At 35.0% G+C, this 23652-nt stretch overlaps 1 protein-coding gene across 2 annotated transcripts in view; it reads right to left on the reverse strand.

The window, feature by feature from the left end:
- The window catches only part of LOC150096478 (type-1 angiotensin II receptor-associated protein-like), a 152548-nt gene that overhangs the window by 108687 nt on the left and 20209 nt on the right, over positions 1-23652 (reverse strand). For both annotated transcript variants that reach the window (XM_090408474.1, XM_090408475.1), the window contains exon 3: positions 19038-19072. In XM_090408474.1, the coding sequence (XP_090264600.1) occupies positions 19038-19072 (35 nt within the window). The remainder of the gene's footprint in view (positions 1-19037; positions 19073-23652) is intronic.

Raw genomic sequence — 23652 nt, forward strand, 5'->3', positions numbered from 1 at the left:
TCAGGACTTTAGCCAATCCGCTAGTATTAGAAACCATTCCACTCAAACTGGCTGGAATGATGTTAATTGTATATAATAGACAACACAAATAATAGGACTCTAGCGTTGATGTATAATTTTTTTTTTTTTTTTTTTTTCACCAGAGGTCAGGCCAACAATTGTGGTAGCGGTTAGTCAGTGTCTTTAACGAACCAGTATGATTGCAGTATAGCTTGTTTCTTGTGTATATTTGTACGCTCCAGAAGATGACCTTGACATAAAGGTCTAAACGTCGAATTGTAAAATTTTAGTAATAGTAAACTAAAGTTTTTATTCAAACACGGTAGTTGTCTCCATAATTTCCAAAAATGCATTTGGATCACCGTGCAAGCCTAAAAGAAAAGTGACATAAACTAAAGATATTCAGGATGTCTGGAGTAATTACTTTGAAAGATGGCTAAATGAAACAAGCAGTGACAGCATGACAGTAGAAAATATTCAAAAGGAATGTAATCAGGAATACATATCAATACTTCAGGTTGAAAAAAGCCATCAAAAACCTGAATTGTGAAAAGGCAGTTGGAGTGGATGACCAAAAATGCTCAAACAAGGAAGTATAGAAGTTTTACAGTGGCTACACTATATAATTCAGGAGGTCTAGTCAGAGGATCAAATTTTGGATGATTGAAGTAGTACTGTTGGATAAAAAAGAGTGCCATATTAATTATTTGTTTCTCTTTTAATGGATGGAAGTACCCATCCATTAAAAGAGAAAAAAAGTTGAATGTGAGAATTATCAAAGAATTTTCTCTACTGAGTGTTCCTGGTAGGACAAGTATACTTGAGAAATGGCTAAGAAAAATTGTGGAAGAGAAGCTTGGTGAAAAACAAGCAGGACTCAAGCCAAATACAGGTTTTCAGGACAAGATTCTCACTCTAAGATAAACAGATGAGAAATCATGGGAATATCAGCAATGATCTGTATTTAAGTTTTGTAAATTTAGAAAAAGGCATGTGTCAAGGTGCCAAGAGGAAAACTGTTGAAAATGTTAGTTATGTGGTGTGAATGTGACATTATATCAAGAAATGCTTAGTCCATATTTTAGTTGTAAGTCAGCAGTTAGAATTAAAGGAGATACAGGCAGATGGCTTGATGTTAAATCAGGTCTGACACAATGATGTACCTAATCTCCACTGTTATTCATCATCTATATAGATCACAATATGAAGGAAAGGGTATTAAACCTGATATCAGAATTGGAGATATTAATCTGAACTCTTTACTTTATGCAGATGATGTTATACTTCTGAATAAATCCAATACAAATATCCAAGATTCTAGACTAAATTGAATAATTTTTGTAATAAATTTGTTATGAAAATCAACAATAAAAAGATAAAGACAATGAAAATAGGTACAAACACTGAAAACAATAACCACATCCTAAATGGGGAATCTATAAAACAACTAAAACATTTCTGCTTTTTAGATACAATTTTTAGCAAAGATGATGACAAATTAAATATGGAAATAGACAACAGCATTAGCAAAGCTGATATGGTGGGGAGCCAGTCGAATAAATTTATATGGATAAGAGAGAAATTGCCAAAACAGTACACTAACAGTATACAATATGGTGTTCATACCAGTTTTAAGTTATGGATCTGAGAGCTGGGTTAGAAATAAAGAACCAGATTAAATCCCAGCGCCCACATATATGATAATTCTGAGAAAGATTAGGGGAATAAACAGATGACATCAATGGCAACTAAAAATGAGGATATTAGAAAATAACTTAACATTATTAGCATTCAAGAATATGTTAGCAGAGATAATCTCAGGTAGTAAGTGAACTTGAACAAAATTGGAGAGGACAGATTAACAAAACAAGTGTTCTTTGTCAAGTTGCAGGAAAAAGACCCAGAGGAAGACCAAGATCTCGGTGGACTGATACAGTGAAAAGTGCCTAAGATATAAGATCTGATAATATTGGAATCTAGACAGATAACAGATTATGGAGTTAAAATGTCAATCGGAAGTTAATAGCGATGTAACTTATTAGTGTAGTACTGTCATACTACCCTGTATACCCCCCCCCCAAGAGAACATGTCAGGAATTTAATCATGATAATGGTAATGTTTTCAATTAGAGATTGTCTGGGTATAGTTGTAATTAAGATATCCAAGAAGTAGAGTAAGAACATCTTAAATATTCAGGTTAAATATGCAGGCATTCTATTCATCAAATAACTTTTAAAATTATTTAACAATATCTGTCAGCAAGAAAAAATCCTGGAAAGTTGGAATAAGACAATTATCATTCCAATATATATAAAAAAGGCTATAAGTACAAACAACTGTGAAATCTACAGAGGAATAAGCCTCCTAAATACTGGCTATAAGATATATGTACAAATATTAACTTCAAAATTTAAATCAATATAGAAGATAAACCTTTTGAAGAATGAAATGGGCGTCGTTTTTAGGCTCTAAAAACGATGACCGTGCATTGACCCAGCTTTTACATTAAAAATCTTAATAGAAAAGCATTGCAAATTCAACAAAGAAATACACATAGCATTCAAATTCAAATTCAACAAAGAAATACACATAACAAACTGTGGACCATAGAATCTAATCATTAACTGTTTGAGGTTAATGACTAACATGTATCAAGACAACAAAATAGCTATAAGAATCAAAGTTACAAGAAAAGAATAGAAATCAATAAACAGAGGGGTCCATCAAGGATGCCCAATGTCACCACTCTTATTTAATATCTATAGATGAAATAGTAAAGAAATGGATTAAAAAAAAACTGTATTTGGGCTGGATTGTGACCAGATAATCATAGCAAGAATGAGATGAATGCCAAAGATCAATATACTCCTTAAACATAATTAAAGGGTCAAAGCTGTATAACTGAGAGGAGACCTCCACATATCCTTTAAAGGAATGCGGAGAACAGACCAGGGTTTCTGACCTAATGTCCAATCCTCATCTTCTCGTGGTGCACCCTGCTGGGTATCTATCTGGATACTGAACAAACGAGGATGGTCTAGCAATTTGGGTTCTTCTAGCCGAATAGAGGCAGATCTTCCTGTTTGTCCAAAATACAATAATCCACAACAGCAAGGAATCTGGTAGACACCTGGATAATTAAGATGCGGAAGCTTGTCCTTAGGAGAAGTGAGAAAGGTGGAGATTTTTCGGAACGGTCGAAAGGCAACAAAAATATTCAGTGGTTTTAAAACTTTTGCTATACATTCACTAATGCCTTGTATATAAGGGATAGGAATGCACGTTATTTCATCTGTATTTGAAGAGGAAGACATATTAAAACTACTCAAAGCTCTTTTGATGAAGGAATTCTTATATTCATTAGATAGAAAGGAAGAAGTAATAATATATTGCAGTTCTTTCTGTAACAGATCGAACTAAAACAAAGGAGTGGGCCTGATGAACCAGTGTTTTGATGGTTCCTGCCTTTTGACTGGGATGGTGATGAGATTCAGCATGGATATAATGGCCTGTAGGAGTCTTCTTTCTATAGACTGAGAAATGTAGGTTACCATCTGGTTGGCGAAGAATTAAAAGATCTAAAAAGGCTAACTGCTTATTTGATTCTACTTCCAGGGTAAACTTATATTTAGGCTAAACCACTGAATATTTTTGTTGCCTTTTGACAGTTCAGAAAAATTTCCACCTTTCTCACTTCTCCTAAGGATGATCTTCCACATCTTAATTATCCAGGTGTCTACCAAATTCCTTGCTCTTGTGGATTATCATATTTCAGACAAACAAGATCTGCCTCTATTCGGCTAGAAGAACACCAATCTTATATTGAATACCTTGAACCTGAACAGTCTGGACTTGCAGAACATGTCATCATCACTAGACAAAGAATTCAATGGAAAAGAACAAGAGTCCCTCACAAAAATCGGTTCCTCATGGAATGGCTTCATAAAGAAACATGTGAAACTTTTACTTCACTCTCCTAACTTAAACAGATCTGATGGTTTATGTCTATCCCCTATATGGGAGATAGTACTTTATAAATCAGCTAATCTTTCCTAACTTTTTATTGTACACCTAAACCTCTTTTTATACGAATTTTTTTTATGCGAATTCGGATATCAAAAATAATTTTTTTTACACGATTTTTATTCACTTTTACACGACCAACCTAAATTCTATTAGGAAAACATCCGTAATTCAAGAAAATTCCAAGAATTTTGTAAAATTGCATTCTCATTTCAATTAAGAAAATTCTAAATTCTAGAAAATTCTGAGATTTTTTTTTTTTGCATTCTCGTTTCAATTAAAAAAATTCTAAATTCTTAGGAATTTCATTTATTGAGAATTCCCCGAATTACATAACTGACTCTGTTTTTTAAGTGAAATGAAAATAAAAATCGCATTATAAAATTAATAATTTTGCCAAGAAATAATAAATGTAAGTTATATGTAATTTTCAAACTTTCATTTCATTAACCAAAGATTTTAATCCAGCCCTCACATGATGTTGCCGATAACAAAAAAAAAAAAAAAAAAAAAAAAAAAAAAAAAAAAAAAAAAAGGAAAGCCGTTTTCTTGGATATAAAAATTCAAACTTCAGATCGGCTTCAAACTGGGGAAGTTGTGACGGCTGTGGATAAGCATTTTGGAGTCCGTGAATCAACTGTCAGATCTATAAAGAAAAACGAAGAGGCTTTTAGAAAAGCGGTACAAAATCGAGTGTGAAATTATCATCATAAACAAGAGATGTTGTTCTAGAAAAGGCTGAAAAAAAAGCTTTAGTGATGTGAATAGAAGATAATGTACAAAAAAGAATGCCAGTTGATGAAAATTCCATCAAGCAATCAGCACTGAGATTTTATGAACAGATTAAAAAACTGCAGCCAGATACTTCATCTCAATCGAGGAAAAAATATGAATTTCATGCAAGCAATGGTTGGCTGGCTAAGTTTATTAAAAGACATGCTCTTCATAATATAAAAATTAAAGGTGAAACAGCTTCTGCTGATGAAACAGCTGCTAAAGCATTTCCACAAAAACTTGCTAAAATAATTGAAGATGGAGGTTACACTCGTGAACAAGTTTGGAACATGGATGAAACCAGCCTTTTCTGGAAAAATATGTCAAACAGAGCTTATGTATCAAAAATGCAAAAAACTGTTGGTGGGTTCAAAGCAGCAAAGGATCGCATAACACTCTTACTCTGTTCGAACGCTTTAGGAGATCAGATGTTAAAACCACTGCTCATAAATCGATCATTAGGACCATAGCCAATGAAAGGCGTTGAAAGTTTATTTTTCACTTGGTTAGACTATAATAAATTTAGTTTAATCCTTTATCCAAGCGTGGGCAAACAAAGTTTGCGCCTGAAAATATCTTCAGGACTGGGGTAAGATAGTAGAACGCCGGGCAACTCGTAGCAAAGGTGGAGCAAGATACCATCACTCCTATCCCAGTATCTCCCATAATGCAAAACACATCTCCTTGAAGATATGTATAATGTTATGCATTAAGGGAAAGCCCACTACCCAGCCTAGTTTCGACCTTTACTGAGGTCTCTTCAATGGGAGCCAGACCCAGGATAGGAGTGATGGTAGCTTGCTCCACCTTTGCTATGAGTTGCCCGGTGTTGTACTATCTTACCCAAGTCATGAAGATATTTTCAGGCGCAAACTTTATTTGCTCACACTTGGATAAAGGATTAAACTAAATTTATTATAGTCTAACCAAGTGAAAAATAAACTTTCAACATCTTTCTCTAAATCCAGAGTAATTTAATAAAAAGGTGGCATACCTGTTGGCAACTCCTATAGGTAAAGATGACCTCGCTATTGCTTCTACCTGGTATCTCCACCTCTGGGCCTGGCTCCCACTGAAGAGACCTCAATAAAGGTCGAAACCAGTCTGGGTAGTGGCCCTTCCCTTAATGCATAACATTATACATATCTGCAAGGAGATGTATTTTGCATTATGGGAGATACTGGGATAAGTGTGATGGTAGCTTGCTCCACCTTTGCTACGAGTTGCCTGGTGTTGTACTATCTTACCCCAGTCCTGAAGATATTTTCAAGCACAAACTTTGTTTGCTCACACTTGGATTAAACTAAATTTATTATACCAATGAAAGGCGTAGATTTTCAAAAATTGTCAGTTCACTGGATGGCCAACAAAAAAGCTTGGGTGACCATTGATATTTTCACTGAGTGGTTCCACAAACATTTTGTGCCAGAAGTTAGACGCTATTTGAATGACAAGGGTCTCGAATTTAAAGTGCTTTTGATTCTTGATAATGCACCAGGTCATCTTGCCATAGAACACCCAAATATGCAATTTTTTTTCTCCCGCTCAATACCACATCATTGCTCCAACCTCTAGATCAAGGTATAATTGCGACTTTTAAAACATATTATGTCAGAAAAACATTTCAGTACGTTTTGAACAAGTTCAATGATGATGAAACACTGTCAGTTATGGATGTGTGGAAAAAATTTTCAATTATGGATTGTATTGATCAGGCTCGATTATCGCTATCTGAATTGAGACCAGAAACTATGAATGCATGCTGGAAAGCTATTTGGCCGGCATGTGTTAAAGAGAATGCTCCTGTTCCCTTCGATCATACTTTTCATGATTCATACTGCAGAATTCCCTAATATAATAAGTTTGGCATGTGAAATTGGCAGAGAAGGATTCGATGATCTTATGTCGGCAGATATCGAAGAATTGTTAATTGATAAACCTCTTAGCGAAGACGAAATAGTGGAGATTGTTTATGAAACTCCTGAAAGCAAAAAAGTTAATGATAATGATCAAGATAATCCTACTTTTACTGCTGATATTATTAAAGAAGGTCTTAAACTGGCCAGTTATCGCTATCTGAATTGAGACCAGAAACTATGAATGCATGCTGGAAAGCTATTTGGCCGGCATGTGTTAAAGAGAATGCTCCTGTTCCCTTCGATCATACTTTTCATGATTCATACTGCAGAATTCCCTAATATAATAAGTTTGGCATGTGAAATTGGCAGAGAAGGATTCGATGATCTTATGTTGGCAGATATCGAAGAATTGTTAATTGATAAACCTCTTAGCGAAGACGAAATAGTGGAGATTGTTTATGAAACTCCTGAAAGCAAAAAAGTTAATGATAATGATCAAGATAATCCTACTTTTACTGCTGATATTATTAAAGAAGGTCTTAAACTGGCCAGTAATTTAGGCAATTATTTTGCCCGACATGATTCAAATGAAAAACGCGCTGGGAAGTTTTCATGTGAGCTTAAGAGTTGTTATTGTCTTCATACAGAGAATTATATTGTGACTTATCTAAAGCATCAACACAGCGATTAATAACTGAGTTCATGCCTAAAACTACTGAAACTACCAGTGGTACTTTTGTTCAAGACATGACAAGAAGAATTCCACAAGTTGTGGCGAAAGTCGATGACGATAATACCATATCTAGTAGTTCTAGTGATATTACAGTCTCATGAAAACGAAAGCTTTCGTGTTTATTGTCAGAAACTGATAGCGAATAACAATTTTTTTATACAATCTTTAGCAAACAAATGAAATGAATATGTTTTTTTAAAGTTATTAAAATTCATTATATGTATGTGTGTTCTCCATGAAATGTAAATAAAAATCTTATGATCCTAGCAAATTTAATGTTTGTTTTTTTCATTATTTTGCTTATATTTCAGGTTTGGAACTAATCTTCACTTTTTCTATGGAGTCAGTAGTTCTTTTTAAGCAAATTCTATTTACGTGCAATTTTTAGGAATGTATCTATTGTGTAAAAAGAGGTTTAGGTGTATATATAATTTTGTTAGGAAATTTTTTGATCTTTTTAGTAATCTTACACTAGCTACTTAGGTGGCGCTTTTAGGAATTGACAGTTATTGTTTAATTTGAGCTTAAAATGTACTGAAGATGCCTGTGAAAATTATACTATTAAATAATCTTTTTACGTGAGTTTTTCCGTTATTAATTTTGTATCTATATGTCTGCTCACGGTATTCCTTTATTAAAACTTATTGCTAGACTTTACTGAGAGTCTATTTCCAAACGATCTGCTAGATCCGGTAAAGTATTAGTAAAGAAGGCCAAATGCATTAACAGAATAATATTCCTTAAGCGATGTAAGATGGCTCAGGTTATTCCTACCTGCTGTAAAATAAAAGAAGTTTTTAGGTCCCCAAAAGCTCATCAGATTTACTTAAAAGCTAGTAAGTCTCTTTTAAATTATCCGCTACACGAAGCTAAAAAATCTCTAGCCCTCTTAAATAGAGAAATTATGGACATCAAAAACGCTCTAGAGCTGTTTTAATGGTTGAAACTTTTAATACTATAGTGCACATATCTTCGAATTCTTACCTAAATGTCTTTAATGATTCTCGTAACAAGCTAAAACGCAAGTCTGAATCACCGGTCAGCCCACTTAGATCCAGTAATAATGTTATTGATATAGATAAAGTAGTTTTCAATGTTTCTGGACGTCCACTAGCAGACTGCGAACATTTTATTTTATCACAAGGACATGATTTCGCCATTGCGCTGAATAAGGTGCCCCTGATGGATTTTTTTCACATAGACAGAGGTATTCGGTCCTTATCCCAAAAAAAACAGCCAACAGGTTACGTTTTGAATGTGTGAAAATTCTTTTTAATGCCAAGCCTCCTCGTCCTAATCTTTCTTACTCTGAATTTAAAGCATTGAAATCACTGAAGAACAACAACAATTTAATTATTACGAAAGCTGACAAAGGGAAGGCTGTAGTTATTCAAGATAGGAAGGAATATGAGAGAAAAATGTCTCTATTACTTCGCGACTATTCAACTTATAGGCCTCTTACATCGGATCCTACCGAGAGTCAATTGAAGAGACTTAATTCTCTTATAGATAATGTATCTACATGGAATGAAGTTCAAAAGAAAAAACTTAAAACCTTCTTCGGTTGTCCACCTAGATTGCATGGTCTTCCGAACGTTCATAAACCAGGCATTCCGTTGAGACCAGTTGTAGATTGCATAGGTTGTCCCACTTACAAAATCTCAAAATTTTTATCAAATTTACTCTTCCCTTGAACTAGAAGAACCGATACTTATATAAAAAATACTTTGGATTTCAAAAATAAAATTTTAGATCTTCATTTGGACATTTTGGATATCATGATCAGTTTAGATGTTTCTTTATTTACAAATGTGCCTCTATCTGAAAGCATTGAATTACTGCAACAGGAATTTCCTTCAGACATTGTAAAATTATTTGATTTTGTAATACATTCTAGTTACTTTTACTTTAAAAATAAGTTATATCAACAAATTGAAGGAACAGCAATGGGCAATCCTCTTTCTCCTGCTATCTCCAATTTCTTTATGGAACATTTTGAACAACATATCTTTGACAACATTTCTCCCAGACCTACTCATTGGTCAGATATGTCAATGACATTTTTGCTATATGGAATGGCTCTTCTGATGAACTTCAACAGTTTCTAAGTTAAATGCACTTCATCCAAGGATCCAGTTTACCCTAGAAGTAGAATCAAATAAGCAGTTAGCCTTTTTAGATCTTTTAATTCCTCGCCAACCAGATGGTAACCTACATTTCTCAGTCTATAGAAAGAAGATTCATACAGGCCATTATATCCATGCTGTATCTCACCACCATCCCAGTCAAAAGGTAGGAACTATTAAAACACAAAAGGAGTGGTTCATCGGGCACACTCCTTTTGTTCTTCAGATGATCTATTACAGAAAAAAAAAAAAAAAAATCAGCTAATGCCTTTTTGTTCCCATATAGGGAGTAGGCGAGGCCATTTTAAAGCCCTATCTAACTTTTGATAGGGCTTTAAAACGGCTAGACTGAGTGGGCAATTCAATCTCCACTGGTAGCCAATCAGAGATTGCTGGCCCAAGGCTATCACTAATTAATTGGCACACAGTGAAGAAGGTGCCTAGTAAGTGCCGCCATCTGGTGGTTCCTAACCCTAACACAATATATTTAATGTCTGAAAATAGAGTGGGTTCGACAACCGATTTTCCTGAGTTCAAGGGAGGAAAAACCCACTAGCCCATGCCAGAGATCGACTAAATCTGGAACCGGTCGAGAAAAGGCTTAGAAAAAGTTCCTCTAGTCGGCAACTAGATTCGAACGCCTTTCGTCGTGCGGTCAAGCACTTTAGAGTGCAAATGCCTATTACATTTACATAAAGAACTGCAATATATTACTTCTTCCTTTCTATCTAATGGATATAAGAATTCCTTCATGAAAAGAACTTTGAGTAGTTTTAATATGTCTTCCTCTTCAAATACAGAAGAAATAATGCGCATTACTATCCCTTATGTACAAGGCATCATCAGTGAATGTATAGCAAAAGTTTTAAAACCACTGAATATTTTTGTTGCCTTTTGACCGTTTAGAAAAATCTCCACTTTTCTCACTTCTCCTAAGGACAAGCTTCCACATCTTAATCATACAGGTGTCCACCAGATTCCATGCTCTTGTGGATTATCTTATTTCGGACAAACGGGAAGATCTGCCTCTATATTCGGCTAGAAGAACACCAATCTTTTATTGAATACTTTAAACCTGAAAAGTCTGGACTTGCAGAACATGCCATCATCGCTAGACACAGAGTTCACTGGAAAAAGACAAGAGTCCTTCACAAAAGTCGGTTCCTCATGGAACATGGAACAGCTTTATAAAGAAACATATGAAACTTTACTTCACTCTCCTAATCCGATGATTTACGTCTATCCCCTTTATGGGAGATAGTACTTTATAAATCGGCTAATCTTTCCTAACTTTTTATTGTATATATAATTTTTTTTTTTTGTTAGGAAATTTTTTGACCTTTTTAGTTATCTTACACTAGCTACTTAGGTGGTGCTTTTTGGAATTGACAGTAATTGTTTAATTTGAACTTAAAATGTATTGAAGGTGCCTGTGACACACAGGCGAAAATTATACTATTAAATAATCTTTTTACGCGAGTTTTTCCGTTATTAACTTTGTATCTTTATGTCTGCTAACGGTATTCCTTTATTAAAACTTAAGGAAACTGGTATGGTTACGAAGCGCATAGCCTAGTGGCTATGCGCTTCGCAACCATATGCCTGGGGAAGGAGTGTCCTAGGTTCGATTCCCGAGGGTTTTTTCCCCAGTTTATTCTGGGATATTTCATCCCGTAACGCAGGCAAACTTGGCCTTGAGAACTCAACACTACAGGCCATAGGATACACCGGGGCATAAGGCTGACCACCTTATCCTGTAAATGGAGTGAGGTCCGATGATCAATGGACTCTCGACACCGCAAAGTAGAAAAGGGTATAAGGAAGATGACATGATGATGATGATGAGGAAATATTAAACATGATATCAAAATTAGAGATGTTAATGTTAGCTCTTTGCTTTATGCGAACGATCTTATACTTCTAATAAATCCGCTACAAGTCTGCAAGATTCCCTGACTAAATTGAATAACTGTTGTAATAGATATGGTATGAAGGTCAGCAATAAAAAGTCAAAGACAATGAAAATAGGCAGAAACATTGAAAATGTCAACTGCTTTGTGAACAGAGAACCTTTGGAACAAGTAAAACATTTCGGCTACTTAAGCACGATTTTTAGTGAAGATGGTAAATTAAATATGGAAATAGACAACAGAATCAACAAATCTGGTATGGTATGAAGTCACTGAATAAATTCATATATAATAAGAGAGAAATGAGTCGGAACACTAAATTAGCTGTATACAAGACAGTGTTCAAACCAGTTTTACTTATGAATCTGAGAGCTGTGTCAGAAGTAAAACACTTGACCAAAGACTAGAGACTGCAGATATGAGAGTCCTGAGAAAGATTAGAGGTGTGAACAGATGGCATCAATGGCAATATCATATTAAAAACGAAGCTATTAGGAAAAAACATGACATTGTCAGCATCCAGGAATGCGTTAGCAGAGCTAATCTCAGGTGGTATGGTCACTTAAACAGAATGGGCAAGGAAAGAATAGCAAAACAAGTATTCTGTGCCAGGTTGGCAGGAAAACAACCCAGAGGAAGACCAAGATATAAGTGGATTGATACGGTACAAAGTGCCTTAGATGAAAGAAATATAAGATCTTATATATGTTGAAGTCTTGACAAGTAACAGACTGATTTGGAGGAAAAATTGTAGATAGGAAGTTAGTAATGATGTAAATTTTTCATGTAATACTATCATATCCTGGACACCCCCTTGAAAGTACATGGCAGAAATTTTATGATGATGATGTAATTGCTAAAAAATATGGAATGCAGACATCAACAAGAAACAAAAATCATGGCTTTTAAAGAACTAATTACAGTCAGAAGTAAAATTATGATTGAAAATAAAATTTTAGAACAAATTAATTGCTTCAAATAAATACCTTGGCTGTGCCATATCATATACAAAATAAGCTAATATTCATATCAAAATTCCAAAAACTTTCAAAAATAACAGGAATGATCAATAATATTTTGAAACCTAACCAAGTCAAAAGTATACAAGAATAAGAGTTTATAAAGTATTAGAAACATTTTGTCTACTGTACAGAAGTGAATTATGGACCTTAATAATTTCTGAAGAAAAAAGAATAGAATAGGTCAACGCAGTTAGAATAGTGGCTGTGCGCTTCACAACCATATGCCTGGGGAAGAAGTGTACTAGGTTCCATTCCCGTCAGTGACACGAGGAGCTGAATGATCTTCCTCAGCCATAGCGAAGTTAGCCGGTCTTGGGTGTAGACAGTAGGGTTTTTCCCACAGTTTATCCTGGGGTTTTTCATCCTACAAAGCAAGCAAACCGGACTTGAGAACTCAACACTACAGGACATAGGATACACCAGGGGCACAGGGCTGACCACCCTATCCTGTGAACAGTTTGAAGTCCTAATAAACTGAGGCAACTCGTGGTAAAGGTGGACCAAGTTCTCATCACTCCTTTTATTATCTCCCATAATGCAAAGCACATCTCCTTGCAGACATGTATAATGCTATGCATTAAGGGAAGGGCCACTACCCAGACTGGTTTCGACCTTTATTGAGGTCTCGTCAGTGGGAGCCAGACCCAGAGGGGTGATACTAAGGCAGAAGCAATGGAGAAGTCATATTTATGAGTTATAGACACGTTAACACAAGAATATTTTAATATTCTTGCCAAATATTTCAATCTGAAACTAACAGACTATCTTCAGTGGCTACATAGGAACAGTTTTTAACAAGGTGGAATACCAACAATTGATCATTCAAAAGTAGAACAAACCACGTGATGTTATATTGCTAAGCATTAAAGAGAGGAAAATTTTCATCAGAGTGATGACTAAATTATAGGTATTAATTCACAATTTCATATAATAATCTTAATTTATAAACATTAGACTAATGTAGGAATTAAAAGTCTCAATTAAAAAAAAATATATATATATATTTTAATATGTTATCCTGATTAAACTTTCCCATATTTTTGATAAGGATATACAGTAATTTCGATTCAAGTTGGGGCATTGAAGAAGGCCTCAGCACTCTCTTTGAATAGCCATTCAAATTTATATTGACATCCGTGTTGAAGGCGAGTCATGGACCAGAGGATGTAGTGGCTTGTCTCTATCCTGTGCTGAGTTATCGGATTTGTTGTGCAGAATGTATGGTTGATGTTCTTGAATTCTTTTCCCTATAGAGCATCCTGTTTGTCCAAAGTAGGACAGATTGCAGTTATAAGGAACTTGATACACACACCAGGCAGAGACATAGTTGAGCGTTTATCTTTAGAAGAGGGGAAATAGGTGGATATTTTATTAATAGGTATATAAAGTGGCTGTTAAATCATATTTCTTCAAAATTCTTGAAACTGGTTCTGAAATCCCGGAAATATATGGCTTTGGAACTCGATGTATTGATTCTTTGTTGTTCTGGATTGGATTCTAGGAATCAAACAGATGTTATGTACTTTTTTCAGAGAAGCCATTTAATTTCATGTGACGTTTGATAGTTGAAAGTTCTTTCTGTAATTCATGAGGAGTTGAACAATTAGTTCTAGCTCATCGGATTAAACATTTTATGATTCCTGTTTTTTGATAAAGATGAGCAGATTGTTTGAGAATGTAACGTCCAGTGAAAGTGGGTTTTCTGTAAACTGTTGTTGTTTCAATACCTGAAGGTGAACGGATGAGGAGGATGTCTAAACAGGTTAACTTGTTGTCTTTTTCAATCCCCATGGTAAACTTAATACGAGGATGTAAGGAATTGATTCTGGCTAAAAAGGAAGGTAAGGAATCTCTGTTATGAGGCTACACTGAAAAGATGTCGTCTATGTATCTCACCCAAAAGGATGGTTGAGGGAAGAATATAGATGAAAACAGTACATCTTCTAGATGTTCCAAATAAAAGTTGGCTAGAGCAGGTGAAAGTGGACTTCCCATAGCCGTTCCTTCTACTTGGTTGTAGAATTTGTTTTGACACAAGAAATATCCAGAATGCATCACGAAATCATATAATTTTATAATATCTTGTGGGAAGATGTCAGCAAGTAATTGTAAAGTCTCTTTGAGAGGTAATTAGTGTAAAGAGATTCTACATCAAAGCTCACCATAAGATCAGTAGGTTGTAATGAAATATTTTTTAGTTATTTAGGAAATCCAAAGAGTTTTTCAAAAAAGAGCATGATTGCCTATATGTGATTTCAATAATTTCCCTAAATATTTGAGTATGCGATAAGTAGATGAATCAATACAGTCCACTACAGGACAAAGAGGAATATCTGTCTTGTGGATTTTTAGTAGCCCATAAAATCTAGGAGGTCTTGGGAAATGTGTTTTTAACCTTTCTATCATGTCTGCATTCAAATTTATAACCTCATCTAGAAGGAATTCAATTTCTTCAGTTGCCTGTTGGTGGGATCGTGATCAAGTTCTTGGTTTGTTGAGTGATCTCGAAGTAAAAGAGAAATTTTTCTTCTATAGTTTGAAGAATCCATAATTACTGCCGCTTTTCCTTTAGTGATAACAAGGTGACTGTTGCTTCTTAAGGAACGTAGCGCTTTCTTTCAGAAGGAGGAAGCTTGGCTTTAAGTAGCGTAGAAGCAACTTCTAGGTGGAGAGAATTAGCCTTTTCTCGATGTTAACCAGGAAATCTAGATACGGAATCTTTTTAGGAACTATAGCAAAATCATGTCCTTTTGAAAGGATGAGTGTTTCATTACTCGTTAAAGGGCCACCAGACATGTTGACGACCAATTATCTGGAATTTGGAAAGGCTTGATTTGTCTAGAAACAAGAACATCAAATTTGGGGTTTAGATGTTGATTCTGTTTTTTATATGAACGTTGTATAGAGCGTTTAGCCACATTCAGAACTATGTCAGAAAGATGTGGGTCTATGTTTGTGAAGATAAAGGTATGGAGGTCAAAAACTTGACGAATGTTAACAGCAGGATCATGTTTAGCTGCTCTGAGTTGATTATGGATTAAAGGTAAACTGGTGATCCTGTAGATATTATGAGCTCCAGGGGATTTAATGGTTTCTTTTATCTTAGCGAAGTTAGGAATAATCTTATTGTCGCAGCATTTTTTCAGAAAAATGATCCTCGCTTCGTAACTTACCTTGTTTACTTACCTAATTTACTGTTTTTTTGGTAGTTTTCCCCGTGAAGGAATAGAATTTTACTCTTGAGAGACACTTGTGACATTATAATTAGGAGTTATAGACATGTTAACACAAGAATATTTTAATATTTGCCAAATATTTCAGTCTGAAACTAACAGACTATCTTCAGTGGCTACATAGGAACAGTTTTTAACAAGGTGGAATACCAACAATTGATCATTCAAAAGTAGAACGAGCCATGTGATGTTACATTGCTAAGCATTAAAGCAAGGAAAAATTCATCAGAGTGATGACTAAATTATAGGTATTAATTCACAATTTCATATAATAATCTTAATTTATACAAAACAATAGCCTAATGTAAGAATTAAAAATCTCAATTGAAAAAAAAAAATTATTTTAATGTGTTATCCTGATTAAACCTTCCCATATTTCCCAAATGACTATATATCCTTATCAAAAATATGAACGTTTAATCAGGATAATACATTAAATTTTTTTTTTTTTTTAAATTGATACTTTTAATTCCTACATTTAGTCTAATGCTGTTTATAAATTAAGATTATTATATGAAATTGTGAATTAATACCTATAATTTAGTCATCACTCTGATGAAATTTTTCCTCTCTTTAATGCTTAGCAATGTAACATCACATTGGCTCGTTCTACTTTTCAATGATCAATTGCTGGTATTTCACCTTGTTAAAAACTGTTCCTATGTAGCCACTGAAGATAGTCTGTTAATTTCAGACTGAAATATTTGGCAAATATTAAAATATTCTTGTGTTAATGTGTCTATAACTCCTAATTATAATGTCACAAGTGTCTCTCAAGAATAAAATGTCATATTTATCTGAAGATGCTTCAGGCACAAACTCTGTTTGCTTACACTTGGATAAAGGATTGAACTAAATTTATTATAGTCTAACTAAGTGGAAAAAACTTCCAATATCTTTCTCTAAATCCAGAGTAATTAAATAATAAGGTGAGACACCTTTTGGCAACTTGTATAGGTAAATATGACTTCTCCATTGCTTCTGCTTAGTATCACCACCTCTGGGTCTGGTTCCCATTAACAAGACCTCAATAAAGGTCGAAATCGGTCTAGGTAGTGGCTCTTCCCTTAATGCATAGCATTATACATGTCCGCAAGGAGATGTACTTTGCATTATGGGAGATACTAAGACAAGGAGTGATGAGAGCTTGGTCCACCTTTATCACGTGTTGCCTCAGTCCTGAAGATAATGAGAGCTTGGTCCACCTTTACCATGAGTTGCCTCAGTCCTGAAAGTACTTCAGGTGCAAACTTTGTTTACCTACACTTGGATAAAGGATTAAACTAAATTTATTATAATGAGATGAGAAGATGAGAAAAAGAATAGAAATGAGAAATAAAATTTCTGCAAGGGATAGCAGGCAATACTCTCTGGGACAAAAAAAGCACAGAAATACATGAAGAACTAAAAATGCACTCAGTACTGGACAAAGTAAACAAATAATGAAGGAAGTAGATTGAACATATCGAAAGAATGGACAGTTCAAGACTACCCAAAAAATACTCCAATACGACCCAGCTAAAAGTCGTCCCCAACACAGAAGTCAGGGATGACCAAGGAAAAGATGAAATGAGACTGGAAGAAGCTATTGGGCCTAAATCTCTGAAAGGATGATGATGGTTAAGAACATTATACCAGACTACAAAATTGAGTTAATGGATGCAGAATTGCTCTATGATGGCCAGTATGGATTTGTGAAGTGCAAGTCTTGCTTTAGTACATGCATTTTATAATAAGGTAACAAATTTATTGGAGAAAGTTTATCTTTGGACTTTGCAAAGGCATTTGAGACTCTTCCATATGATAAGTTGTTGTTATACAAGGTAACGAAGATGGGGATCAATAACAGATTGGTTAGATGGATTGGAGATGGATTTTCCTGAAGAATACTGCCAGTAAGTCCTGTATGGTGGGTACAGTGTCCCGCTCCAAAAAAGAGAGGTAACAGTGGTGTTCCACACAGTTCTGTTTTCAACACCTATTGCTTACCTTAATTGTTAATGAAATTTCATGTGAATTAATATGGGCTTTCAGCTGTTTGGCTGATGATGTGATGCAAAGTTGAGTTATAAGAATTAATGCTGTTTACTAACTTTAAAAATATGTAAATAGACTTTCAGTTTAGATGAATGAGTTAGGATGCAGTTTTAATGTTAATAAATGCAAGTGGTTGCACTTTTAAAGTGCAAGTGTATAAGACTGTGTACCATATTGGTGATTATGGTTGACAGGTCTAAAATTCAAATGCACGCTGCAACTGATGCAAAGAATACAATAAGCATTGCTACCTATGATAAAGAACACACTGTCAAATATGGATAAAGAAGTGGTTGCACCACTGTATAAAGCATCAGTCAGACTACAAATGAACTGCTGGGTGTAAATTTTGCCAACTAATTTCCATTGTGATGTGGAAATCCTGGAGAAGATCCAGAGATAAGTAAGCAAGGCAATCTCTAGAAATCCTAGAGAAAGTCAAGAGATAAGTAACTAAAGCGATTTAAGGACTTTAGAATGTTGGTTATGAGGAGAGGTTGAAGGAATGTAACTGCAGAGTTTAGTGGATCGAAGGAAAAGAGGTTATATGATAGACACGTTTTTAAGTCAGTAAAGAAATTTTACTAGATTAATACAGAGTGAAAAAGAGGAGACTATCCCTGGAAGTTAGGTAAGTTAAGATGGGAGTGAGGAATAGATGTTTTAAAGGGAAAGTTGTGAGACAGCAAGTGAGTGGAATGCATTGTCGGAATGTGTTGTGAATGCTGTGAGTGCAAGTTTATGATAGGTATGTTGCTTATTAAGACCTCTCACAATGAACGTTGACCCCAAAAATTCTCTGATAACTAGTTACTATTATTTATAAAAGTTTAACAGAACACAGAGTTATTTCTACACTACTAACCCATAAGACTAATAACAAATCTATGAATAACAATTAATTTTGAAATAAATGCATTCATAAGGAGATAGAAAAACAATGACCTTAATGTAAAACATCAACCCTTTAAGTTTGTATATTTAATGTAGTAACAAATGCATAAAATGCTAAGTTATTTTACCATTAAATGAATTAATGAGACTAAAACCCATGTTAAATGGAGAGAAACCAGTCATGATAATGAGATTATGTCTTTGAGGTTCATTTGAAACCCATCTCTCACCTAGAAGAACCCCTAAACTTGTGATCTGTGTAAGGTATTATATAGACATACAAGCAGGTCAACAACTGCCAGAAGTCAAGAATATGAGTACATGAAATTTCAGTATGGTACAATATGCTAAATTTATAAAGTTATGAGAGAAAAAATAAAGAAAAAAATTAATAACAAATGGAAATCATAAAAATTCAGACTTACCATGAAACAAGAACAAAGTGTATAAGAAAGATGACCTGTAAGATATTGAGCTTTTAAGTAAAATGTATTCATCACATCTATGAAAGGTTTTTAAAGAAATAATTTCATTTAATGAATATTAGGAGTACTAATTCTCCCAATGCAAACCTATGAAAACATAGAAAGAATAATTCAGTATGTGATGCAGATGCAGGCTCCTAGTAACCCAAATGAAATTATAACAAAAATAGCTTTTCAATTTGATTAATATAATATACTTTCTCCAAACTACACTAAATCTATTAAAATAATGGAGGATTACTGATCCTCCAGGAAAACATGATTCATCAAGAAAATGGTCCGCTATAACTTCATGATATTCGTCCTTCCCCATGATGCTACCCTATGGCACATTAATACAATGGATGGATCGAAAACTGGATACCTGCTGTTGCATATGTTTATTAAAGTTCTTTACCTATGCTTTGGTATGTCATGAAAGGAAGCATTATCACTGCATCTGCACAGTACAAGATCTGCTAGAGCACATCTCTAGCTAATTATTATTATTACATGACAACTCCAGGGAGTCCAAAGACTCATCGAGATGGGCACCTACTCTACAACTCTCCATTTCTGCCAACTGCAACTACATTCATCATCTACACCAACACCATCTACCATTGACCATTGCCACTAGTATTTTCACAGAGGGAATGCGGAAAACTTTTTGCATGTTTTTTTTTTGTTGGGGGGGGGGGCTTTTTATTATTATGGTTTGTATGGTAGTGTTGTTTTATAATCCACAGAATAGCTATTTCTTTATGATGTCCTGCATGGTTAATGGGAAAGAAAAGTTATATAAAGTATAAGTGTGTATGTGTGGTAGGAAGGTGAAAAACAGGAATCTTGCCCACACAAAGAGAATTTATTCTTGCTGTCCATGTATGTCCTAGAAGTTTCCCTCATATATTACTGCACATAGACCCACTTGAAGCATGATACTACTGAGCAAATGGCAGTAAATGGGATTATTTGCCTACTGGTTGGGAGCCTATTCATTACTGTCAGGCTTGGTTCTGTGCACTATCCAGTGGCTTGCCTAGAAAACTGTTTACTGCTTGAATTGGGAAAGAGAAGGATTCTGGATCAGTGCATGGTTCTTGACAAGCCTTCATTTGGTATGTCGCCAAACTTATTGCCTAGATGTGTCTTCTAAGGTAGAACTAGGTGGCAGAAGTAGCTCACCCACAGTATTGATGTAATACAGGTTTATAACTTTTCATAGGTGGGAATCACATAAAAGAAATAAAAATAAATAACATGTCCAATAGTGGCTGTCATCCAATAGTCTAAAACCTATTATATGTATGTAGTTTCACCATGCATATTTTGAGAAAATGGAGCAAGGAAATCCAATAGTGGTTTTCTTACTGATTATAATTGACAAAAAAAATCAGAAAACAGAAATCAACTTTACTTAAATACTTTACTGTATTTATATTCAGGAAATCAAATGTTCTTTATTTGCTCATTTTATAAAGGAATAAATTTTAAGAAATAACAAATCAGTATTACAGCACTGAAAGTTTCGAAAAGTAATTGCACTCAAGTAGCGCTTAACAATGTTAACGTTAAGTTCTATGCATTCGTAGTATTGTTGTTTAAAACTTCAGAGAATCACTTCTATCAAATATTCACACGTCCAGTAGGCAGATGTCACGACCTGCAGTGTTGCCAGCAGCGAAAAGTCGACTTGTGGCACCACCACAAAAGAAACTACTGCATTAAACTGCATAATTCAGATTACTAATCTGAATTATGCAGTTTAATACAACAAAAACAATACAAGTTTGAAACAAAGTAAAATAAAGAGAAAAAAATTATTATTTTAAGAGATTTCAAAATTTTAAAAACTAGAAATGTTCTATAAATTTTCTGCAGCTCCCTAGGGGGCCGCAGCTCACTGGTTAAGAATCACTGATCTAAACCAAACTTGTTATTCCTAACGGAACCTCAACAACAACTTATTTTGACCTCAATTTGACACAATTCCTTCTCTAGGAGGCATATGTGCATTTTCAGATATTACATCCCATGTCAGAGAATATCAAAGATCCTCTGCTCTGGCTAAAAATATTCTTATATTTTGTGGTGTTTATTTGCTGTCTTCATCCTTCACTCCAAACTGGATAACCACTTCAAGTGTCAGAGTTAAATTCATTTGAATTCAATTCAAATTGAATTAAATTCATGATCTCATTATTCTTTCTGTTGTCTCTTGATCCAAACCCCTACTTCAAACAAAAAAATGAAACAATTCCAACTTTAATGAAGGCCAACACTGAAAATCCCTCACCACCATCCAAGCCTTAGTTCTCTAAAGTGCATCAAACCAGCATCAAGGAAAAAATTCAGCAAATATCACAGCAACTTGACCAAATTTTCAATATTTAAGGATACTTAGACAGTAATCACATTTCTATATAGAAGAGACAAACATCAGTCTAAGAATAATAATTAACTTTTATTAAATTATTAACCGATATTTCACCTTTGTCACCAAAGCATTTTCAAAGACAAAAATATGATTGTTCATGCACACTAGCACAACAACAAGAAGGTAAACAGAGATTGGATTTAAAATGGTAAAATTCTAACTGGTGCCTTTTTTGGTATTTATCAAGCATGGGCTATCCACACCCCACCCCTACTTACAAATACTTTCATGGAACACAGAAAAAAATTATACTAGACTCTCCACTCAAATCCATTGATATGACTACACTAAAGTATTCATCATCCCCATGACTCGGATATGTCAGAAATGTTTCTGACACACAATAACAGCCAATATCCTAAGATCAATCTGTTTCACTACCAAAAAAGGAAAATAACTGTCTGCACACTTGCTTGATACTTTAGTTACCTGGCTACCCAAAATCCATTTCCTTTTCTGTCTAAGGGAGACCTGTAGACAATCACCATCCTCCTAACAATATGCTAATAAAACTTTAGCAGAGCTAGAGCCATCTGTTTGGATCACACCAGCCTCTCCAATGAAGACGATGCCATCCATTAAACCATTTAAGCCAACAACTTTCTCTTCAATAAATCAACAAACCTTGCCAAGACCCAGACCACAAAATATTCATTAACATCTCTTTTATCAAAGGAACGTCAAAATAAACCTGTGTTCTTTTAAGAGAGAATATTCAGACTTCCTTTAAACCTTACCAAAAGATCCTCTCCATTGTTTACTATCAGTATTTCTCTGATGATCCACGGCCCACTGCCAGTCTTTAAAAGAAAAAAAAAAAAATTACAGGTTGTCAGAGGGTCTTTTTTTTTTTTTTAGTATTTATACCACACACAACAGGTATATTTATCCCCCATACTAGAGCCTATAGCACATCAGTGCCATGTGTGAGGTGCAGATAAGGATTCAGAAAGAAGAAATCTATTGATATTTCTTTTTATTAAAAGAACTGTAGGTTGAAATTATTGGGAAACGCATCATGCGGAAGGCTGTTCCAGACAACACAGGTAGATAGAATAAAAGAGGAAGAAGAGAAGCTGGTTCAGTGAGTCAGCAGCTGCATTGCAAAGGGATAAAACAAGAGCAGCAGCTGTGAACAGCTGCTACTCTTGTTTTAACAGGCCCAACAGCAAGTGGAAGAATGATGTCTGTCTGTCAGTGGAGCGGTAACACAGCAGTACCTAGAAGAGTCACAGAGCTGAAAAACTGCATTTGTGAGATAGAAGCTGAAGTCAGCCTATAAAGGAAGGGTCAACTATGAGCCAAACTGCTCTCCTCTAGACAGCATCAAGAATTTTTAAGGAGGTTTTAGATACACCACCCAAATGTAAGGATGGGTGAATTTGGGATTTATATAAGGTTAGTAGATAGGTAGTTGTAAAATAGCTTCTTGAGTGGAAAAGAATGCCAAATTTTTTAGAAGATGAGGATGCTACTGATGTGATGTGTTTGTGCTTGGAGACGCTGAAGGTAAATGTCAGTTCAAGGAGAGATAGTTCATCCTGTCTGGTGATGTTTATTACTAAGGATGAAGGAAGGCAAGCTGAGATAACTTTTGTGAGAGAAAAGGCATGACTGCATTGTGTCAGCACTGAAAGTGACTAGGTTATCCTTGCCCCACTGAAGAATGGTATGGAGATGAGTGTTTAAGGCACAGGTTGCAGATGATCTTGATGCAAGAGGTCTGGGAATTGCATGGTTTGTCAAAGGGGTAGGATGAATAGAGAATGCTATCATTGTCAAAGCTATGGGTATGATTTGTAGTGACTGAGAGTAGGTCAATTATGTATAAGAGAAAGAGGGTAGTGTGAGAATGCAGGTTGACTACCAATTTTGAGCTTGGGGCAGTCCTGCATTAGTAGTCAATCTCAAAGAGAGGGTGCCATCCACCAAGACATGCAGTGAACCAAACAGAAAGCTGGCCATCCAGTTATAAAGGATGACAGATAGACTGAAGGAAGGAGGTTGGAAAAACAAGCCTTGATGCCAAATGATTGAATGCCCTGGAAATGTTAAGAGTGACAGCACACATTTCTCTGAACCCTTCCATGGCATGTGTCCTGTGGCGAGAGATATAGGTGAAGATATCAACCATAG

The sequence above is a fragment of the Typopeltis vanoorti genome, chromosome 18 (assembly GCF_054136105.1).
Source record: "Typopeltis vanoorti isolate ZY-2024b chromosome 18, IOZ_Tvanoo_1.0, whole genome shotgun sequence".
Classification (NCBI taxonomy): domain Eukaryota; kingdom Metazoa; phylum Arthropoda; class Arachnida; order Uropygi; family Thelyphonidae; genus Typopeltis; species Typopeltis vanoorti.